Source organism: Phyllostomus hastatus, unplaced genomic scaffold, assembly GCF_019186645.2.
Source record: "Phyllostomus hastatus isolate PE091 unplaced genomic scaffold, TTU_PhHast_1.1 phas_scaffold_46, whole genome shotgun sequence".
NCBI lineage: Eukaryota > Metazoa > Chordata > Mammalia > Chiroptera > Phyllostomidae > Phyllostomus > Phyllostomus hastatus.
Window position 1 is genome coordinate 23,549,688 of NW_025334032.1, and position 22,712 is coordinate 23,572,399.

Below are 22,712 nucleotides of genomic sequence, written 5' to 3' on the forward strand. Positions count from 1 at the left end.
GCATTGTGCTTTACTCTATTGTTAGAGACCTAGACATTTGCTTGATAGGAAGGGAAAATGCAATACCCTAACAAGGTAAGTTTGTGAACATACAGTCAGTTATACCCAAGTTAGGTGTAATTTATCCTCAATTATTAAGATATCTTCAGCAGATGGCAAGGAAGCCCTTTAATATTTTCAAAGTTAGAAGTGGGCTCTATGACCATAAAATTTAACAACTTTTACTAGCAATTCAAAGACAAACCAAAGTCAAAAGCATATAAATTTGTGAATATATATGAAAGTAAAAGAATTTCAACTGATTAAATAGTCATTTAGAAAAACTTTCTAAATATTTAAAGATTCAAGGAATTCATTCCAAGAAAAGTTTTAAATTACATACTTATTACCAACTGTAAAATTCCAGTGATATGAATTACAATTGTAGTCAAATGAATGAAAGACAAATATTTTAGTTTTATATGAATTCATTCAGGGATTTAAATTGAAATGAAGATTCTTCATTTGGAATTATTTATAACGTTTAATGTATATCTGGTTGTTAAAACAATGTACCATCTTCAGAGAACTGAAATATCTTTTTCAAAACTAATGTTTTCCTTTAATAACAAAAAGCCATTGTGCACAGTTTGACAGAAGAGTAAAAAAATTAGTGAAATATCTGTAAAAGTTTGACTGGTATAGTAGTTTTGTCCAATATAATGGTTTTTTTGTAAGATTTTATTTATTTTTAGAGAGAGGGGAAGGGGGTAAGAAAGAGAGGGAGAGAAACATCAATGTGTGGTTGCCTCTCTCCTGCTACCAACTGAGACCTGGCCCACAATCCAGGCATGTGCCCTGACTGGGAATCGAACCAGCAACCCTTTGGTTCACAGGGGAGCACTCAATCCACTGAGCCACACCAGCCAGAGCATAATGTTTTAATTAATACAGTTATAAATAACTAAGTAGGAAGTACTAGGCAATGCAAAACAGAATTTCAAGTATTTTATTTATTGTAAATGTTATATTTGCATATGTATATATACACAAACCAAAATTTTTGGAAAAACTAATCAAATTCAGTTAATAAACCTATTATTAAACTTTATTATGAAAGGTTATGTAAAATATTTAAGTGCTTAAAATTTTACTATTGATACCATTGCTTCCATAGTAAAATTCTTTTTTAACACAGTTGCGATGATACCTCACAGACACCACATAACTTTTTTGCACTTATCTAAGAAAATCTTTGCGTCCTTCCTCTCTCCAACCTAATTTCTTTGAAAAAGTGTCAATAGAAGACATGTTCCAGCACACCTTAGTAAATGTAAACATTCTAAATTATATTAATAGCAAGCTTTGAAGTTTCAGATTTTAAACTTAGTTAAAGTGCTCATGAAATTCTCAAGTGGTTTTATAACAGCTCCACTGATTGAAAATACAATTGCTCCTGCTTTGTTACAGCCATGAATCAACAGCATATCTGATTAGTTCTATTAAATATGTCGTACCTTAAAGTTTATATTTTATTAAAATAATGCTATTGTAAAAGGATGTCATGTTTTAACATGATTCACAATAGAATTCTATTATTAAATTAACCTTTCTAATATTCATTATCCATAGATAGATCCATAGAATCTATTATCCATAGAATCCATAGAATCATTTATCCATAGAACCATCATAAAAATAAAAGATAATAACTGTGTGTGAATACACACATATACACTTGTAGTGTATTTTGTACTTAAAAAGTAATATAACATCTTAAATGTGGGTTTTGTGCATTCTTCTGAAGACAGAACAAACGTCTATTCAAGATCCTAGCATATGATGATTATTAGTCTGTGCAAGACGAAAAATATTAGATATTATTGGCAGTTAATGAGTCAGTTTTCACAGGTATTAGATTATCACATGTTCAACCTGAAACTACATTAAGGATAACTAAGGTCAAAATTCATAGTTACATTTAAGCACACAATAACAAATCTTAAACCAATACAGTTAATTTGAGAATCATTACAGTAACATGTTCAAAATAACAATCCATGTTAGGTGCATTAACTTCACAGATGACTGAATAAGACTTATTCAGTGATGGAAATGAAAATTATTCTAAATTCCCTGATTTCATTGAATTTCTTATATTTCTCAATTCCCACTTTCCATTTTCTGTTTTTCTGTGTTAGTAAAGTTTGTTTTGCGGTGTTTTGCTTCCATTCATAGTTGCAGCAGGAAGAAAGGATTTTCAAGAAAATATCAAGAAAAAAAAAGTATTATCTTAGTTCCCTGAAGATGTCTGCAGGAGGAAAGGGAAAACAATCAAGTGAGGGAATTATATAAAGGAGGTGCAGGAGCAGGACGAGCAGGAATTAAATTTCCCTGAGATGATACTTTCGGTTGTGGTGGAGGGGGCCTGTGAGAAGGAAAAACACAGTTAATCATGTGTTTCAGCTGAATGGAACAATGCTACATTCACTGCAAACCCACCGTCCTGAACATCGCTCACCATTCTTAAGCATACGTTATATTCTGAGATTATTACTACCCTGATGTGCAGTGGTTAAAGAGAGTCTAAAGTGGAGTGCCGGCACTACATTAATGCTATTCCATAATCTGCAATGTTGTGTGAAGGCTCTGGACACTATGTGCATTAAGGGCAGTGAATTACTGTAAGTACAAACCTTACAAATATACACAGAGGTAAAATTCCAGGTCTCTCACACATAATATCCACTCTCAGAGTTAAACTGACTATGACTTCTATACCTGTCCTTCTCAATCCTGATGCTTCAACCTCCAGAAGTCCTTTCCTTAACCACTTCAATCGATTCTAGTATACCACTAATCCAATTACATACTGCATTACCTAGTGAGTACCTGTCTCACAATTTACATAGTCTTCTTTTGATGTTCTGTTGGATTTGAACACACTCTTATTGTATAATAAAGATTATACAGGAGAACCCATCTCAGAGTTGCAATTCAGTTGTAATTTGAAAAGACTTCTCGGGATGGAAGGGGTGGGATGCATTTTATGTGATGCAAAATACAGTAAAATGTTCTTCTTTCTTACTGATTTTAAGCCCATCTACTAAGTCTTTAATTTGGTTCCTTTTTTAAAAAGTTTCTAGTTCTGTGCCGAAATTCTCAATCTTGACTATCAGTTCTATACAATAATCACCACAGTTATTTTAAAGTCTTTATCTGATAACTCTACTGACTGGATGACCTCCGAGTCTGTTTCTATGGTCAATTGCTTTTCCTAGTTTTAGCCACATTTTCTTTTTCTTCCATGTCTGTTTTTTTTTTTCAGTTGGGGGCCAAATATTTAAAAAAAAAAAACTGCAGCAATAAGTTGAGCACTAGTTCACCCTTAACCCTGGGTTGCAATGCAAAACCTGGGATGTTTGTCAGGGTATCTTCTCCTTGGCAGGGCTCCAATCTCTGTCCCTTCAGCCCTGTGAGTTCGTTGAAAGCTCTCTTCAGCTTCCTAATCTCTCAGTGCTCCCTTTCTGAACAGATAAGCACGTCTGCGACAGGAAAAGGCCCCCCAGGCTGGGGTCATCACCAGGCTGCCTGCCTCTCCTGGAACTTAGCCCCGCAATCCCTCATCTCCCTGCTAGTTCTCTGGCGCCTAGTCCCACCCACCCGGTTTCCCACTGCTGGGCACGTTACTGGCCCTCCTTTCTGAACCTCATGTACACCAGTGGCTGCAGCAGTTTACTGTCTTGCTGAGGCTTCTTTAAAATTTCATTTGACACTACACTAATATGAAAAAACTTACACAAAATTGTGATCTAATCCAAGGATGTCAAACTCATTTTCACCAGGGGCCACATCAGCCTCGCGGTTGCCTTCAAAGGGCCGAATGTAATTTCAACTCCCTAACAGTTAAGGAGTACTCACATTTATACAGTCCTAAAATTATTTTGGCCCAGACCAGGAGTTTCACACCCCTGATCTAATCTGTTGGTAATAAATACATGTCCTAAATCAAATTAAAATAGAAGGAAAAAACATTAGATATTAGCTCTCAATTTTATTCTAGTCAAATAATCTAAGCAAATTGGCTTCAGACCTTGATGGGAACTGCTGAGGTTGCTTGGCTGCGTAAGTTGGTACAGGATATCTGTTTGTATATACAGGCTAAAAAAGAAAAAGAGTCATTACCACAATGTACTCATAAATATATTTTCTACACAGTTTGTTGTTTTTCATATAAAGTAACCAATATGTTTAAAATCAATGACTAGATAACTTAATTATAAAGCTAACATTAAAAAATGTTTGCTTATTCAACATCTTTACCACTGAATAGGGAATACTTAATTTATTTTTTTTAAGGCTATGTGTTTTTTAAAAGTCAATATTACTAAAGTATGATAATCTTAGTTATAACCAACTACTTTAGTTAAAAGGTGACATATTTTCTATGTCAACATATTTTATTTATTTTATTTTTTTTATTTTAGTTGTTGTTCAAGTACAGTTTTCTGCCTTTTACTCCCAGCCCAGCCCAACCTCAAGCCCTCTCCACCTCCCTCCAGGTTCCACCCCCCCTAGTTTTTGTCCATGTGTCCTTTATATTTGTTCCCGCAAACACTTCCCCTTTCCCCTGAAATTCCCTCTCCTCTCCCCTCTAGTCACTGTCAGCCTATTCTTTATTCCAGTGTCTTTGGTTATATTTTGCTTGTTTGTTTGTCTTGTTGTTTAGGTTTCTGTTAAAGGTGAGATCATGTGGTATTTGTCTTTCACCACCTGGCTTATTTCGCTAAGCATAATGCTCTCCAGTTCCATCCATGCTGTCGCAAAGAGTAGCAGCTCCTTCTTTCTGTTGCATAGAATTCCATTGTGTAAACACACCATAGTTTTTTGATCCATTCATTTACTGATGGGCATCTAGGTTGCTTCTAACACTTGGCTATTGTAAATTGTGCTGCTATGAACCCTGGGGTGTATAGGTTCTTTTGGATTGGTGTTTCAGGATTCTTAGGATATACTCCCGGCAGTGGAATTGCTGGGTCAAGATGTAGATCCACTTTTAGTTTTCTGAGAAAATTCCATACTGTTTTCCACAGTGGTTGTACCAGTCTGCATTCCCACCAACAGTGCACTAGGGTTCCCTTTTCTCCACAACTTCTCTGATGCTTGTTGTTTGTTGCCTATGTCAATATACTTTAAATAAACTCTCCCAAAACTGTATTGCCAAATGTATACAGTATCTAAGTGGTGCTACAGATACCACTAATCTACAACCCTTGATTTTGTGATTCCTTATATTCTTCCTTGACAAGGTGTTGAAAGTTTTGAAACAAAGTGAGACTCTATAACACAGCCTTAAATAAGAAAGTAAAAGCAAGAAAAATTTTCACAAATCACATTACATTAGGAAAAGTCGGGAAGGATCAGATGAAATTACTAAATCACTGATGAAGTGTTCTTGACTAAGGTATTCTCCACTATCAACCAAAGCTCTGTGAGTGGCAGAAAACGCTCAATATGCACTGTGTTGAAGAAGAGCTTGAACATTCTCTGGGTCCTGTTATGGAACAGATGATGTTTTGTTTTGGGGATGTTTTTAGTTCTTTTGCCCCATGAAGTGATTTGCTTATACTGTGAAAATAGAGGAATGATGCAAAAAAAAAAAAAAATGTCTCCATCCCCTTCCAACAAGCCATAGGTGCAGCACTTTAAAGGGATAAAGTCCACTTCTTGGAATTTACATATACTTTTACACATCTGCAAAAACCTATGTACAAGAACACCTGATGCTTCATTTGTGGTGGGAACAAGATTTGAAACAACCTGTTTTTGAATCTATGGTAAATCCATAAGATGGAATGGTACAGAGCTATTAACGAGAATGGGGTCGTAGTCATTGCTCACAAACAATGGTACATACAACCCATGAACAACCACAGTAACATGGTTATCACAAAAAGATTAACGATTTTCCAGAAACCAAACTCAAAGTGACAAAGGATTGTGATCTAAATGACAGCGAATTCAAAATATCTGTTATGAAGCAACTCAATGAGATACCAAAAAAAATTCAGAAAGGCAGTTCAATGAGCTCAGAAATAAAATTAATGAACAAAAGAAGTACTTTACCAAAGAGATTTAAGCTCTAGAAGAGAACCAAACAGAAATCTAGAGCTGAAGCACTCAATTAATGAGATGAGGAACACATTAGAAATAATAATTCAGGTGGAAAAGGAAAGAAAACTAATATTTTTTAAATGAAAAAAAAAAACAGAATTTTTTATCTCCATTAAGAAGGGCAACATAAGCATAATGGGTACCTAAGAAGAGAGAGCGTGTTTAAAGAAATAATAGATGAGAACTTCCAAAGGCTGGGGATTGAACTCAACATAAAAATGTAAGAAACTAACATAACACAATTATCTCCATACAAAAATAAACTTTCTGAGACACATTATATTAAGACTGTCAATGATAAACAAAAAGTGCTAAAGACAGCCAGAAGGGAAAAAGACAGTAACCTAAAAGAAACCCCCATCAGGCTATCATCAGATTTCTCGGCAGAAATTCTACAGACCAGGAGAAAGGGAATGACATATTCAAAATACGAAATACAAAAACTACCAGCCAAGAGTACTCTATCATCCAACAGTTATCACTCAGCCATGCAGGAGAATCGAAGGCTTTCCCAGACACACAAAAGCTGCGGGAGTTCCCCACCACAAGAACTGCATTGCAAGTGATGTTGAAAGGAGCATACAAACTTCAAGATGACAACCAGAATCAGTGGCAATTCTATTTCGAAACAGGGTGTTAAACACTTAATTACATGGGAGGGAGGTGGGTTGGGCTAGGGTGGGGGGAGTGTGGGGGGAAAATGCAGACAACTGTAATTGAACAACAATAAAATAATTTTAAAAAATAAATTTTAAAAACAAACAATTATAGTAACACAAAAGTTAAAAGGGGAAGCACTTAAAAAACTACAGCTAATTCCATTTGATACAAACACATTTGTAAAAAGGGCAATTTGCAACAACAATAACATAAAAGAGGAGGAGAAAAAGGGCCCAAGTTGTACATGCAAATGAAGATAAGAAGCTATCAGAAGAAAAGGACTATTTACCTACGAGACGTTTTATACAAACCTCACTGTACACAAAAAACAAAAACCTAGAGCTGAGACACAAAAGGACAAAAATCAATATTAAACCCCAAAAAAGCTGATACTGCCATATCAATAAATTTTTAAAATAGATTTGAGATGAGATTGTCTTTCCCAATCTCTTATTATACGAAAGGACTCTACCAACAGCTAAAAATGCAAAAACAGCTCTCCAGGACTGCCTTAAGGACTTCTAAACATCAACAACAAAGATTCACTAAAAGAACATGGAGAAATTTTTAAATATGCCAAAGAAACTGAAAGCATTCCCCCTAAAATCAGAAATGATACAAGGATGCCGATTTTACCACTGCTATGGAACATAGTACTAGAAGGTCTAGCCAGGATAGTTGGAATAAATACCTAAGTAAATAAGTGGTATTGAAATTGGAAAAGAAGGAAGTATAATTATTTCTATTTGCAGATAATATGATTCTATGTATAAATAGAAAATTCCACAGAAAGCTACTAGAGTTAATAAATGAATTCAACAGTAATGCAAAATATATAATGAACATGCCTAAATCAATTTTGTTTCTATACACCAGCAAGGAACAATCTGAAAAGGAAATTAGGAAAGCAATTCCATTTACAATAGCAGCCAAAAGGGTAAAATACCTAGAAATAAATTTAATCAAGAAGGTAAAAAGCTTAAACACTGAAAATTACAACCCATTACTGAAAATTTTAAATGAGACCTATATTAACGGAAAGACAACTAGTGTTCGTGGTTTCAAAGACTCAGTATTGTCAAACTCTCTCACCCCAAAGTGATCTACAGACTCAACATAATCCCTATCAAGTTCCAGTAGCCTTTCTGTATAAATGGAAAAGTAGATTCTCGAATTTATAAGAAGAGGAGAGATAGGAGTTACTGGTTCATGGTACAAAATTCTTGTTCAGGGTAATGAAAAAGATTTTTAAAAAGATAGTGGTGATGATTGCATAACATTGTAAGTGTGAGGTCACTAAATTGTACACTTAAAATTTATTAAAATGGCAAATTTTATGACATATATTTTATCATAATAAAAAATATGTCAAGGGTGAAGAGCATATATGTAATTTCTAACTTCTACACGTAAGGACTGTATGATTATCCTATATATGTAGTGATATGGAAAATCTTGAAAATATATAATTAAGGAAGAAGTGCATAATAATTTTTTGTTTCTTTTTTACTAGGGAAAAGGAATGGAATATATATAAAACATGAGGAAGGATATCTAATCATTTCACTCCACATAAAGTGGAAATACTTTAAAAGTCTGAAAAGTACTGACAAAGACGACAAAACTGAAAGCAACAAATGAGCGAACAAAGCAAACAAAATGGTTGTCACCAGAGGGAGGTGGCGCAGAGGGCAGTCATGGGTAAAGGAGGTCAAATGCATGGTGATGGAGGAGGATGTGGCTTTGAGTGGTGGGCACACAGTGCAACACACAGACGATGTATCAGAGCTGTACACCTGAAACCTATATACTTTTATTAACTAATGTCACCCTTAATCATTTAATTTAAAAATAAAATAATTTTTAAAATGTTTCAGAAATTATAAAGTAACATTACATATTTCTTAGGAATATATGCAGCTGAGAAAATGTATGTCATCATCCCAAAACCTCCTAAGACACGCAGAGGAGCAGTGATCACTCTCCCACTGCTGCGGTAGTTAAGTGTATTCCGGAGCTCAGCACCAGGCCTTTGGTGACGTGCCCTAGGGAAGCCAGGCACTGAAAACAGAAAGAGAGCCGACAAGGAAAAACCAGGGATGGCTTGAATCCCCCGTCATTTCCCAGTCTTGGGTCCGAGGCAAGGCGTTCTTATTACTGGATGTCTTCCCTCTCCTCTGAGCCAGGGACCCTGCTGGTATTCCTTTAACCCAGAGGCCACCTAGAGACCACATTCCTAAATTCTGAACAACTGTCTGTACCTATGTGACAACTATTTTTTTAATCTTTAAAAATAAAACCATAATAATAGTAAAGAAATAGAATGTTCACTTTAAACTTACAGCTTCTCTGGGAGGAGTCACCGGAGAAACGTGCCGAGGGACGTTCGGTGGGGGTCTAGAGACCTTCCCTTGATTTTTGCTATCTGATCTGAAAGACAAAACGACTTTTGAGCTGCACTGAGATGAAAACACTCCTATGTGACGTATTACACACACCTTGCATTTTCCCAAAAACAGAATAATGATGTTGGCAGTGGTGATAATTTGATGACCATGATGCTACCTAAGTTTTTCTCAGCATTTTTAACAGCTTTCACACATTTCTAACCCCTAGAGTATTAGAAAATTTTATTAACCCCATTACACAATGAAATAAACTGAAATTCTAAGAAATTATAACATTTGGTTATAACAATGAGGCATACTCTTAAGCAGCATATGCAAAACTTGAGGCAGTCACTCTAAAAACTTGGAAGTGCAGGGGGAGCAAATGAGCTCTGGAAAGGTATCAGTTAAGTTCAGACACGCTGAGGCAAGGGCGAGCCAGCTAGGAAGAGATGTATAGGAGAGAGCTAGAGTTATGGAACTAAAATTTTGGAGATGCAGATTGGGGAATTACATGGTTTGGTCAGTCTGGAGTGTGTAACAAAGTAAGAGAAAGCAAGGACAGCAAGATAAATGTGTTTTAGAATATGTTAAAACTTAAAGCTAACACCAGGATACTCTAGAAAAATACTCTGCAGGGAGTGAGAAAATTTGGGCAATAAAGTAAAGGTAAGCCATCACAGAGATATGGATATTGGGTTGGCCAAAAAGTTCACTTGGTTTCTTTCCATACAATACTACTTTCCATACAATTTTAAGCACATACAGCTATCTTCAATGTGCTTAGCTATCTTTAATTTTATTCTAAACAATTGTGTTAGACTGTATTATGACAGCTGTCATATCAGCATGCATTTAAAAATAAAATCAAAACTGGTGAAGTTTTGGGTAGCCATTGTAATACTGAAGATGGAAGAAAATATGCCACATTTTCAGCATATTATGCTTTATTATTTCAAGAAAGGTAAAAATGCGATTGAAACGCAGAAAAACATTTGTGCAGTATATGAAGAGGGTGCTGTGACTCATGGAACGAACATGTCAAAAGTGGTTTGCGAAGTTTCATGCCGGAGATCTCTCGCTGGAGGATGCTCCACAGTCAGGTAGGTCAGTGGAAGTTGATAGTGATCAAATCAAGACATTAACTGAGAAAAATCAATGTTCTACCATATGGGAGATAGCCAACATTCCTAAAAATATCCAAATCAATAAAGTTTTTGGTAAAAATGAAAACCATGACTTTTATTTTATAGGCAATAACTAAACGGACTTTTTGGCCAACCTAACATTTTAAAATCACTAACATAACAAAAATTAATTATTAAGTAATTATACTGTGCCAGCCAATGTGCCAAGGGTTTTGTTTTTTATTTATTTTTATTTGAAAAAAAATTTTTTCCTTTAATCCTCCCATCAGCTTTAAGAGCTAGGCAGTGTTATTATTCTTATGTTGGTAGAAGTAAATCAAGGCTCAAAGAGTTTGAGTTCATAATTCTAATAAATAACAAACTAGAACTTACAAGGTCTATGCTAATCTATGCTACATTCTAATACAAACATATAAGTAATAGTTGAGACAGTCATACAAGAGTCCAACACATAGATTAGATATGTCTGAATTATGACGATGCTTTCTTCCACCAAAACTTATTTCATAAAAGTTGATAATTCACAAAATCTGTGAATTTTGTTAATATTAAATCTGTGGATATTATTATAATAATATAATTCACAAAATCTGTTTCCAAAACTATGATTTGAAAAGCTCTGCCCTGACTAGTATAGCTCAGTGGACTGAGCACAGGATGCAAACCAAAGGGTCGCTGGGTCAATTCCCAGTCAGGGCACATGCCTGCATTGCGGGCCAGGTCCCCAGTATGGGGTGCGCAAGAGGCAACCATGCATTGATATTTCTCTCCCTCTCTTTCTCCTTCTCTTCCCCTCTCTCTGAAAATGAATAAATAAAATCTTTAAAAAAAGGAAAGAAAAGCTCATCCTCTGTGAGAAGTGATCTTTGAAATAAACATGAAAGAAAAATTTTTAGCATTTACATTTTTTAATTGTTACCCCATATTTTAACCTCTGATTAAGCAGTACAAATAAAAAGCTGTAGCCCAAATTCCTACTGACCCCAAAAATCAGTGTCAAGCAAAACCAACTCTAAGGGCCATTTTCAGCAGCACACAGACTGGTTACCATAATCCTTTCCCCCACCCCATTTTAAGAGGTGGCTGAGTCACCACTATTTTTTTACCCAGGCTAATCATGTCAAAAAATAGATGACTTTAGGACCTATTTTTAAACCAGCCTCTATGATATGACTATCAACACTATAATTACTTAAATTATGTTATATGAATTACAAGGAAAAAATGTAAGTACTCGTATGTTTGTGATCTCTTCTTTCTGAAGCAGCGCTGCCGTAGCTGGTTTCTCTTGACGAAGACAAAGGCGGCAAATACAAGAAGAGGAACAACTAAGAAGAAGAATACCAGAAGTCCATCCCTCAATGCAGTATTTTCTAGAAAGAAAAAATTTATAGGAATGATCAGAAAGTCAGAACTTTACTCATATTAACTAGTACACAGATGGTGATTATAACTGTTTTACACTAATTTTCATATCGTTTAAAACTCAAACTGATAAAAATTGAATACACTGAAAAGTCTGTTTATACCACATTGCTACCCACTTTTTTTGCCTTCCCCAAAATAACCACTTTTATTAATGTCTTATATTACCTTACAGTATTTCTTCATACAAATAAATATAAGAACAGAGTATTTTTGGTTGTCAACCCTATCTTACATGAAAGGTAGCATACCATAAACACTGCTCAGCGCATCACTTATCTATTTATCTTTCCAAATCATAAAGGACCACCTCATTCTCTGTACAGTCACACAAAACAGTACTGCAAGGACGTCCTACAGTTTACCTAAACAGTACCAACTGATACTTTCATTCTTGTAAATTTTTGTTATTTAAAAATGCTATAAAAGTGCTACAATGAATAACCCTGTAATAGAACCATAAATTTTTTAAATTTAAATTATTTTATTGTTGTTCAATTACAGCTGTCCATATTTTCTCCCTGCCCCTCCCCCACCCCCTCCAAACCCACCTCTCTCCCTTGCTTCCACCCTCCCCCTTGGTTTTATCCACGTGTCCTTTACAGTAAGAACCAGAAATTTCTATTAAAAGTTGTATGGCACTACATGAAACAACAATCAACCCAATTAAAAATATTAAAAAATTAAAGAAAGCAAAAATAAAATAAATAAGCTTGATATATCATTTTATACCTACTAATGAGTACATGATATTTTGATTAAAGCACACAACATTGGTAGGTTATATTGAAAAAAATCAGTACCTTCGTACAGTCAGTAGCATTACACAAATTCATTTAGAATTTCTTCTACTTAAGTTGTTTTCATTGTATTTTTTCATTATCGCTTACCCTCTTCCACCCTCCCCCTTGCAATCACCACGCTACTATCCATGTCCATGAGTCCTTTTTCTTTTTGCTTAATCCATTCACCCTCTAACCTCCCCCGGAGCTGTCAGCTTGCCCTCTACCTATGAGTCTCTCTCTATTTTGCTTGTTAGTTCAGTTTGTTCACTAGATTCCACATATGAGTGAAATCATACGGCATTTGCCTTTTTCATACTGGCTTATTTCACTTAGCATAATGTTCACCAGGTCCATCCATGCCGTCACAAAGGATAAAGTTTTATTCTTTTTTACAGCCTAGTAGTACTCCATTGTATAAATGCCCCATAGTTGTTTTAGCTACTCATCTACTGCTGGACCCTTGGGCTTCTTCCACTTCCTGGCAATTGTTAATCACACTGCAAAGAGCACACAGGTGCTTGTGTTCTTTTGAATTAGTGTTTTGGGTTTCTTCAAATATATTCCCAGAACTGAAACCATAGGGTTAAAATGAAGTTCCACTTCTAATTTTTTTCTTTCTTTCCAAATTGGATGCCTTTTATTTCTTCTTCTTGTCCAGTTGCTATGGCTAAGCATTCCAGGACTATACTGAATAAGAGAGGTGAAAGTAGACATTCTATCTTGTTCCAGATCTTAAGAGGAATGCCTGTATTTACTGTCCATTGACTTTAATACTGACAGTGGGTTTGTCATAGAATTTTTATGAAGAACCATAGAAAGAATTATACCCTTCAACCTAGTAATCTCATTTCTACCAATCTGTCCTCCAACTGGAAAAATGTGCTAAGTATTAAGATATATATTACAATGTTATCAGTGCATACCAAAAATTAGAAATAACCTAAATGTCAACTAATTACAAAACAGCTAAGCCAAGTTATGGCACATCTACTCGATGGAACGATACACAGCAATTTCTAGCCAAGGTGGAATAACAGGGACCAGGTTTGTCCTGCCAGCTACAACAACCAGCAAACCCAGTAAAATATATAAAGCAACACTTTTCAAAATGTTGGACATCAGGCAATAAAGTACAGTGATACCTGAGACAAAAAAAAAAATAAGGTGAGCTTTACAATTGTCCCAGTTTGCTGCCCAATGAAAGTTAACAGATCACGAAGAGGAGTGAGAAAACCCAACCAAAGCTCAGTGAAGTCCGAATTGAGGAGATGGAGGTAGTAGTCCTCAAGGCAGCTAGAGTTCACTGGACAGAGAACCGGAAGGAGGGAGCTACACAGACCAAACTTGAGAGCTGTGCAGAGGGCTCCTCTCACATATTAAAGTGAGTCCTGATTTACATATGCATGTAAGGAAACCACTTGAAGCCACAGAAAGAATTACCTGTAGGAATTAGAACGAACCCCACAACTCACACAGGACTGGAAAAAGTGCCTGTTCCTACCACTGCCCGTGGAAAACTCCATAATTACCACAGCACTGAGTAGAATAAACAGAAGGGGTTTTGCCCCAGTAATAGGGCAAATTAGCCCTAGGCTAAATGATACTCTGGTCCTCTCCCACAGAGCTTAAAAGTAACACTCAAAAGCATCAAACTATAAACTATGTTCAAGTAACATAAGCACACTAGAACAAAGTTCATCAATGTAAATTCAAAAATATCTAGTATCCAACAAGGCAAAATTCACAATCTCTGGCATCCAGTAAAAAAATTACAAGGCATGCAAAAGGTAGGAAAATATGATCCAAAATGAAAAGGAAAATCAATCAAAATTGAGAAGACACAGATGACAGAAGTAGTAGACAAGGATATTAGAAGTTATTATGACTGTAGTTCATGTTCAAGATGCTAGAGTAAAGACTGAACATGCAACATAGAGACATAAATGATACCAACAAAAGAGAAACAAATAGAACTTAGATAAAACATACAATGTCTAAGATGAAGGTTACAGTAGATGGAATTAATGAAAGAGTAGATACACAGAAGAAGATTGAACTCAAAAAATAATGATACAAACTATTCATAATTAAACCCAGAGAATAAACAACAAAATAATCAAGGCAAATAAATGAGATGTGAAAGAACTCCAAGTTATCAAACCAACATGTACTGGGAGCCCCTGAAGGAGAAAAAAGAGGAAAACAGAAAAAAAGTTGTTCAATATCACTAATCACCAAAGAAATGCAAATCAATACCACAATGAGATACCACATCACACCTGCCAGAATGGCTATCATCAATTAATCAACAGACAACAAGTGTCGGCGAGGATGTGGAGAAATGGGGACCCCTGCACACTGTTGGTGGGAAGGCAGACTGCTGCGACCACTATGGAAAACCATGTGGAGGATCCTCAAAAAAATAAAAATGGAACTGCCTTACAACCCAGTGATCGCACTGCTGCAAATGCACCTGAAGAAACCTGAAACACTATTCCAAAAGAACATATGCACCACATGTTCACTGCAACGTTATTTACAATAGCCAAGACATGGAAGCAACCCAGGTGCCCACCAATAAATGACTGGACAAAAAAGCTATTTTACATATACACAACAGATTACTACCTGGCCATAAAAAAGAAGGAAATCTTACCTTCTGTGACAACAGGGATGGACCTACAGGGTATTATGCTAAGTGAAATAAGTCAGTCAGAGAAAGAAAAATAACATGATTTCATTTATATATGGAATTTGAAGAACAAAATAAAAACAGACTCATAGATACAGAGTATAAACTGACAGTTGTCAGAGGGGAGGGGGTGGGAAGCTGGGTGAAAAAGGCGAAGGGATTAAGAAGTAAAAATTGGTAGCTACAGAACAGTCACAGGGATGTACATTACAGAATAGGGAATACAGTCAATAATATCATAATAACTGTGTATGGGGCCAGGTGGGTACTTGAAACTAGGGAACCACTCTGTAAAATACATGATTTTGTAACCACTATGCTGTACAACTGAAACTAATACAGAATAACATTGAATATAAACTGTAACTGAAAAAAAAAAAGATTCTAGGATTTAGAAAGGTCAGTCCAGAAAAATTTCCTTACTGAAGTCAATTAATGTCTGGATGTGCTATAGGTGACGTATGTGTGCACATAATTCTTTTTTTTTCATGTTTCTAATTTATTTTATTTTTTTTACTTTTGAATTTTATTGTTTGAATACAGTTTTCTGCCTTTCCCCCCGGCATAATTCAATAAAGTAATTAATTTTATTAGTTTTATTAGTTTCTTTTCATTGTGTTTTAAATACATAAAACATTATAAAACAAGAAAAACAAATTTTTAAAAACAAAATGGGCAAAACTTTTCCAAATTTGAAGAAACTATAAAAGCACAAATTGAAAAAGTTTCACAAATCCCAAGTATGCCAAAGTACATAACTGTCAAATATTAAAAATCAGAGATGAAGAGAAAATCTTACAAGTGACTAGAGGGTAAAAACACACCTTACAAACAGAAGACCAAAAAAAGGATGATGGCAGATTTCTCAGGAAAGACAACATAAGCCAGAAGACACTGTAGGAACATCTTTGAAGAAGTAAAATGGGGCAAAAACTTCACCCTAGAATTTTTTACCCAGTAAAAAAATTCAAGGCAAAAAAAATTTAAATATACAAGAGCTAAAAGAATTTGTCACTGGTAGACCTGCATTATAAGAAATGTGAAAAGAAGTACTACATGCAGAAATTAAATGATACCTAATAAAAACCTGACTTAAAAAAAAACAAAGAGCACTAGAAATGGTATCTATGTGGGTAAAGACTTTTTCGATTATTTAAATCTTTGAAAGATAATCAACTGTTTAAAGCCAAAATAGTAACAGTGCGTGTGTAGGGCTCATAACTTACGTAGAAGTATGTCATCAATAGCACTAAAGGCAGGGAGAGATAAGTAGAAGCACAATGAAGTAATACAAACTGAAGAGAGAAAAACATCAACTTGCTAGATTTAAACCCAAACATATCATAATCAAATTAAATATACAGATCAACTCAATCAAACGGCAGAGATTGGCAGACCAGGTAAAAAAGCAAGATTCAACTATATGCTGCCTATGAGAAACTTGCTTTAAATATAAACACACAAGCCCTGGCCAGATGGCTCAGGTGGTTGGAACATCGTCCTGTGCACCAAAGGATGCAGGCTTGATCCCTGATCAGGGCACACACCTAGGTTGCAGGTTCCCAATCAGTGTGTCTCTCTCTCACACTAACGTTCCTCTCTTTCTGACTCTCTTTCTGTCTCTCTTTCTCCTCTTCCCTCTCTCTCTCCCTCCCTCTCTAAAATCAATAAACATATCCTTGGGTGAGGGTTAAAAAAGAGAAGTAAGATATAAAGACACAAATAGATTAAAAGTAGAAGGATGAGAAAGAACTTCCCATGCTGACTAATCAAAAGAAATCTGGAGTCACTACATTAATGTCTAATTGCAGAACAGAGTATTATGCGGTATAAGGAGAGCTATTTCATAATTACAAGGGTCAGTATGTCAAAATGACAGAACAATCCTAAATGCTTATGCATCTAATAACAGAGTTCCACAATACATAAAGCAAAAACTAATAAAACTGCCAGAGAAAAAACGGGCAGATTAGCAGTTATAGCCAAGGATTTCAATATTCCTCCCTCAATAATTGACAGAACAAGTATACAGAAATCAGTAAGGATAGAGAAGTCTTAAACATCTGTCAATAATATGCTATTTATAAAACATTCCACACAATTATAGCAGGATACAAATTCTTTTCAAGTATACACAAAACTTAGTACTAAGATAAGTCATCTGGGGCATAAAACAAGTGTCAAAAAGACAAAAGAATTCAAATCATACAATGTTCTCTAAATACAGTGGAATAAATGAAAAATCAGTAACAGTGAAATTGCTAAAAAATCTTCCAGATACTACAAAACAAAGTAACACACTTCAAAATAACTCATGGGTCATAGAAATAATAAATATATTAGAAGTCATTCTGAGCTGAATGAAAATGAAAGCACAACATATCAAAATGTGTGGGGTGAAGAAACAGCAGTTTTCGCAGGAAAACTGATAGCATTACAATGTCTGTATTAAGAAAAGAAAAAAATGTCTCAAATCAATGACCTTATTAGCCTTCTATCCTAAGAAACTACAGAAAGAACCGATGAAAGCTGAAGTAAACAGACTGGGAGAAAATATTTACAAAGCATTTTTCATAGAGGACTTGTATGCAGAATAAAGATCTCTCAAAACTCCAGAAGACAAACCACCTATCTAAAATCTGGACAACTTGAACAGACCCATCACCAAAGAAGATATGTGGATGACAAATGAGCACATGAGAAGATGCTCAATATCAGCAGTAATCAGAGAAATACAAATTAAAGTCACAGTGGAATGCCACTACATACCTATTAGAATGGCTAAAATTAAAAAGACTGACCATAGGGAGTACTGAAGAGGATGGAGAAATTGGAACCCTTGTATACAGCCGGGGAGAATGTAAATTGGTGCTGCCTCTTTGGGAAACAGTTTGGCAGTTTCTTAAAATGCTAAATATAAAGCTACTCTATGAGCCAGCCATCCCACCTACTACCGACCCTAGAGAAGGAAAGTGTACCTTCTCCATAGGAAGACACTGGTGCCAAGGAGCTTATTCACAGACACGCAGGAAATAGGAATAAGTGGCATATAAGTAATTACTATAGTATGTGATAGGGCTTACAGTAACAGGAGAATAGAAAAGGCATATTAATTCAGATTTAGGCAGTCAGGGAAACCGCCCTAGGGGAAATAAGGTATAAATTGAAATCTGGGTAGCAATTAGCCAAGTTCCAACAATGTAAATATAATATGCTCTAAAGCCCAGAGGTAATAGAGGGTAGCCTATTAGAAGAAGTAAAAGAAGTTACAATGTCTTAAGCATAGTGAAAAGAGTTGGGAAAGTTAAGTTTGGGGCAAATCATGCAGGGCATCTAAGCCGCATCCAGGATTTTTGGACTGTGCTCTAATAACAATGCAGAAGCACTGAATTTAAAACAAGATACTGGCATGATCAAAACTGAGTTCCTGAAAGAAAAACACTACAATTCTGTAATGTGGTGTGGAATGTGGATTGGGAAGCAAGATGGGAAAGAGAGAGCCTAATTATGAGGCTACTATGTAAGTCCAGGCAAGAAACTGAAGGTAATTCGTAGGGATGGAAAAAATGGAAACATTTGTGAAAAATTCAGGCGGCAGAACCAACATAATCTAATGTACGGCTGATGTGAGAAGTGCGGGAGAGGCACAAGGATGCTCAATTTCTGACACGGGCTCCTGGGACATCACACTCATTGCCTTCTACATTACTTACTATTGTACGTAGGTCCACTGTCCACACTTCCTCCGTATCCTTCCGTCTCACAGTTCGGGGGAGCCCAGCCATTTTCACAGTGACAGTTCTTATTGCTATTACATACCTTCAAAACAACCAAAACACCACTTTTATTAATTATGAATGTTGCTTTCAATCATGAACTCTAGAATGGGAACCAAGAGAAAGTACTAAATTCATGCAAATCCATAGACACTCTTTAAGGATAAAATTTCATCAGGTATCTCAATTTCCCAAGGTCTAAAAATATCTAAAACTCTTAGGAAGTCTCACAGGATGCCTCATCAATCAGCATACCTCCACGAGCAAACCAAAAGAGCAGGCGACTTACCCCATGTCCGTGACACTTCTTCTGAATATCACAGTCATAATTCAGAACAGAAGCATTTACACATTGGAAGTTTCTACAGATCTGAAACAAAGGAAGTAATGAGTAGAGAAAACTTGAACACATTAATAAAACCAGTCAGAAAAAAAAAAAAGACCTGGGCATAGATTATTTCATTGGTTAGGAACTCTTTCAAACTTTTAAGGAATGGTTATCCCCACGTTATATATTTGCAAATGCAGCAAAGTAAGTAAAATTAATTAACTGACACATAGCTGATCAAAAGGGGAAAGATAATACAAAGGCCAAAAACAAACATAAAACTGTAATCTGTCCTTCCACATAAACATAGGGGTGAAAATCCTAAGTAAAATATTTGAATGAAGAAAACTACAGTATTTCTCATTTTGTATTTCAGGACATAAATTTGGAACCAAAGATGAACTACCCAGGACAACAAAAAAGAAGAGGATTCTCCTTTTCCATTTTTCTTTACTCTTAATGTTCAGCTCCTCCCCCAAGTAAAAATAAAGTAGTACCAAACCAAAAGCCTGCTCAAAGTGCAGAGTCCGGACTTTAGCAAAATCCAGAAAGGAAAGGACCCAACCTATCCTATTTCACGGCTATACCAAAGGTTTGGTGTTTGGTCCCATTAGTGTGTCAGGACAGGTACACCTACCAGGCATGCCCTATCCTTCTTGTACATAAATGTTGTTGACATAGTATGAAAACGTAGTAACCTGGAGTTTAAAGCAAACATTTTCCAACCAAAAAAAAAGCGTGTGGGGGTTTGAAAGTAACAGTGATACATTTTACTGGGGGAAACTAGTAGATACTATTTTTATTCTTGATGTTGGTGGGGAAAGTATGTTAATGTGTTTTTCTTGCTATCAAAAGAACAAATAGTATAATGAAAAAAGATAGATAACTGTCAAACTGAACTCACACATACACACACACACCACAAACATACAATCTGTGCAATCTAGGAAGAGAGTAAAGTAGAAAATATTTTTTAAAAACACCTAACAACAGCATTAAATGAGATCATAGAAATAGAATGAAACGTTCATAAATTAAACTGTGCCAGTAAACACCAAAGCCCAACCAAATTATAAAAATACAAAATGAAAACAGAGGATATTTATATTACATTGGGACACAAAAAGCTTTTCTAAACATGACATGAAACTAAGACAAAACAATGTTAGCAAGAGTGTGGGAGAAAATAAGACAGCCCCATACACAATTAGTGTAACGGAAATTCTTACCGCCTTACTGAGAGGTAAATGGGCAGTGTCTATCAGATTTTAAATGTATATGCCTCTTAATTTAAAAAAATCGACTAGAAATCTATCCTACAGAAGTACTCACAAAAGTAGGTGAGATTAAATGTAGAACAGTATTCAGTGCTACTAAAAAATAAATAAACTAAATGATAAATAAGAATGTGAAAGATTTGAATATGTAATTATCAAACACTACATGTTCTAAGTGAGAACACTACCTGCAAATGCACATTTGTCAAAAATGAACATACGGAGTCAACTCATTAAATATGGATGTTTTATTCCTAGAAATGAGCAGAGATATTAAACCCAACACCAAATCTGAAGCATGCCCAATTTCCAAAGCAAAGACTCATGTTCATAGTAAATCTTTTTGCCTTCTCTTATGTCACATTTCGGGAAAAGAAAAAGGCGTAAGAAGATGTGGCAGATACATACAATGGAATACTACTCAGCCTTAAGAAAAGAGGTAATACTGCCATTTGCAACAACATGGATGGACCTTGAGAACATCATGCTAAGTCAAATAAGTCAGCCAGAAAAAGTTAAGAACCATATGATTTCACTCATACATGGGATATAAAACTGCAAGCAACAAATAAATAAGGAAAACATACAAACAAAAACTCTCAGACACAGACAACAGTATGGTGGTTTCCAGAAGAAAGGGTGGGACAGTAAGGGGTAAGAGCGCCGACCGACTATGTGGTGACAGGAGATGGTTTGACTCTGGGGGGTGGACACACAGTGCAACATACAGATCATGCATCAGAGAAATGCGTAAGTACATTGAAACCTATATAATCTTATTAACCAATGTCACCCCAATAAATTTAATTTTAGAAAAAGAAAGACAAAAGCGTATTCTGTTGGTTATGATTTTCAAACCTGCCCATCAGCACTTTTTTTTTCTGTTATCCCAAGAGTTTCAGAGAATAATCTCACACCTGTGGTCATGTACATTTTTAAGTAATCAAGCATTCCAGTTAACCTTATCACCGCTGCCATGAATTCTGCCCACTACCGATTCACTCGGCCTGTGGTGTCAACAAAAGTCTCTGGATGCCAACGTTGTACTCTTCTCAGTCAGGCTGACAGATCACTTCCAAAATCACTTCTAAAGAACAGGGTACCAGTTGACCCTCATTTTTATCTTGTAATTTTTTTTAAACAATAATACATGCACATGGTTAAAAATCAAATAGTGATAAAAGTGCTTATGAAAGAATAATTCTATGACCCATTCCTATCCAGTCTGCCATTCTATTCTATTTCTTAATTTACTTATTTTAGACATCATCAATTAATGTCCATATGATAGATAAGAACTTCACCTTCTAACACAAACCCAAATGCCCATTCCCCACCTTCTCAAACTAAATATTGCTTAATATTTATACCATAAACACTGGGATATTAGCCACTTGGTACGTTACATGCCACTATTACCTGAGCAAGTTCATAACTAGGTGACGGAAGACAGGGGAGGCTGACAATTGGAAACCAAAGCATTATCTTTACTACCGATAAAGCAGTTAACAGGACTCAAGTAAACAATGAACTGGGCTTCCTAATTCTGCACCCCAAAAGCAAACTTACCTGCCTAGTCACAGGCTGCTCTGGACAACCACAGGCCTCCCCCCACAGAAGCAGAGCCTGCCCTGCTAAATTTACTGCATGGTTGAGAGAGCAGACCAGAATGCACCCTCTCTGCAGGCAGGGAGATCTGAAAAGAGAAGACAGAAGGGACTGAGCTACCCATGCCCAGTGTCTTCTCCCAAACTCTTCAGCTGCATCAGTCACTTTGCATCCCTTCGGGTGAAATGAAGGAGAAACACACTGAGGCTGGCAGTGTTATTTCTTTTTCTCCATCTTTATTGAGATATAACTGATGTATAACATAGTGTAAGTTTAAGGTATACAACATGTTGATTTGATAAACTTCTACTTCGTGAAATGATTACTACATCAGGCTTATCTAACACCTCCATATTCCCCATAATTACCACTTCTTTTTTGTAGTGAGAACACTTAAGATCTACTTTGTTTGTTCTTTCAAGTGTGTAATATGATTAACCATAATCACCATGCTGAATACTAGATCCTGAGAA

The 22,712-nt window shown here is 35.8% G+C and overlaps 1 protein-coding gene across 1 annotated transcript in view; it reads right to left on the reverse strand.

Moving 5' to 3' along the window:
* Window positions 1-965: 965 nt before the first annotated feature.
* ADAM9 (ADAM metallopeptidase domain 9) overlaps window positions 966-22,712 on the reverse strand; it is a 97,794-nt gene continuing 76,047 nt past the window's right edge. Inside the window, exons 17-22 of the mRNA XM_045821539.1 lie at window positions 19,316-19,396; window positions 18,964-19,069; window positions 11,583-11,721; window positions 9,156-9,243; window positions 4,073-4,140; window positions 966-2,407 (exon numbers count right to left, since the gene is read on the reverse strand). Coding sequence (XP_045677495.1) covers window positions 2,314-2,407; window positions 4,073-4,140; window positions 9,156-9,243; window positions 11,583-11,721; window positions 18,964-19,069; window positions 19,316-19,396 — 576 coding nt within the window. The 3' untranslated portion in view covers window positions 966-2,313. The remainder of the gene's footprint in view (window positions 2,408-4,072; window positions 4,141-9,155; window positions 9,244-11,582; window positions 11,722-18,963; window positions 19,070-19,315; window positions 19,397-22,712) is intronic.